Below are 1,128 nucleotides of genomic sequence, written 5' to 3' on the forward strand. Positions count from 1 at the left end.
AAATAGGGAATTTCATAGGCAACAATTACGGTTGCGCATTCTGCGAAGAACGGGAAACCACAACCCATGTACTTCTTCAGTGCAATTTTGCACGGGCCATTTGGTTCCATTACAACATAAGAACTGACGGCATTGGCTCGGTGACTGAGTGGATCACGAATTGGTCCACTCTGGATGACACTATGACGGAGCATCTCGCAAAAATCATGTGGTTTATTTGGAAAGCTAGATGCGAAAAGTGTTTCGGAAAGAACGATATCAAGCCTATGCAGCTTATTCGGCAAATTCAAGATTATGCTACAAACCTACCAGAGCATAAGAGTGCTAAAAGTAACGCAGTCAAGCCACAGTGGCTGCCACCTCCACCTCCTTTTCTAAAAATTAATGTTGATGCCTCTTTCAAAACTTACACAGTCCCAGCAGGAATTGGAAATATTATCCACGATGCAAACGGCGAATTCATGATGGCAAGAGCAGACAGCATCAGGGGACAGACAGCGGAAGAATGTGAAAGTGTAGCTATCCTGAACGCGGTTATATGGGCGGAGGAACTTCATCTTAACCACATCATTATTGAAAGCGACAACAACAATTTGATCATGAATATCAAGGACGGAAGTACCGCCATAAACTGGCAGTCAATACACAACATAGAACAGATCAGGGCTCGCCTAAACCATTTCGAGCAAATACAGTTTCAGTTTGGCCCGAGGAAATCGAATATCCTGGCAGACGTTCTAGCAAAGTGGGGTAGGAAACACAAGGTCAGCAGGACGTGGCACTCTATGGACAATATGAAATGGGATCTTAATTTGTAATTCCTTCGTCTTGGTTTCCTTTCAACAAAAAAAAAAAACTCAAAATCTGGGTTTAGAGTTAATGGTACTCATACCAAACTAGTTTGGTAATAACTCATTCATACAAAAACGGATTTGGACAAAATTTGGGTCTAAATTCAAGAGCTCGGCGACACGAGTCCAACGAGATGTCTTGCTCGAAATTATGATGAATCTAGGTCCCTCAAATTAAGGAAATACCGGTCCAGATGCTTTTGAGTTAGGTACCAATTCCAACAGGATTGGTTTGGGGTGTCTAAAGCAGGACAAGATCGATAAATGCTAAGACTTA

The 1,128-nt window shown here is 42.3% G+C and overlaps 1 protein-coding gene across 1 annotated transcript; it reads left to right on the plus strand.

Annotated features, from left to right (window-relative positions):
• The first annotated feature begins 206 nt into the window (after positions 1–206).
• On the plus strand, positions 207–818 carry LOC147555748 (uncharacterized). Its single transcript, XM_086658524.1, has one exon. It carries the CDS (start codon positions 207–209, stop codon positions 816–818), a length of 612 nt encoding a protein of 203 aa, XP_086514650.1.
• Positions 819–1,128: the final 310 nt, after the last annotated feature.

Source organism: Eschscholzia californica, unplaced genomic scaffold (assembly GCF_041429995.1).
Source record: "Eschscholzia californica isolate CP2 unplaced genomic scaffold, dmEscCali1.0.p SCAF_2, whole genome shotgun sequence".
In the NCBI taxonomy this organism is placed as follows: Eukaryota; Viridiplantae; Streptophyta; class Magnoliopsida; order Ranunculales; family Papaveraceae; genus Eschscholzia; species Eschscholzia californica.

Coding starts and splice junctions, on each gene's coding strand:
- LOC147555748 (XM_086658524.1), top strand. CDS start 207: ATGTGGTTTATTTGGAAAGCTAGATGCGAAAAGTGTTTCGGAAAGAAC.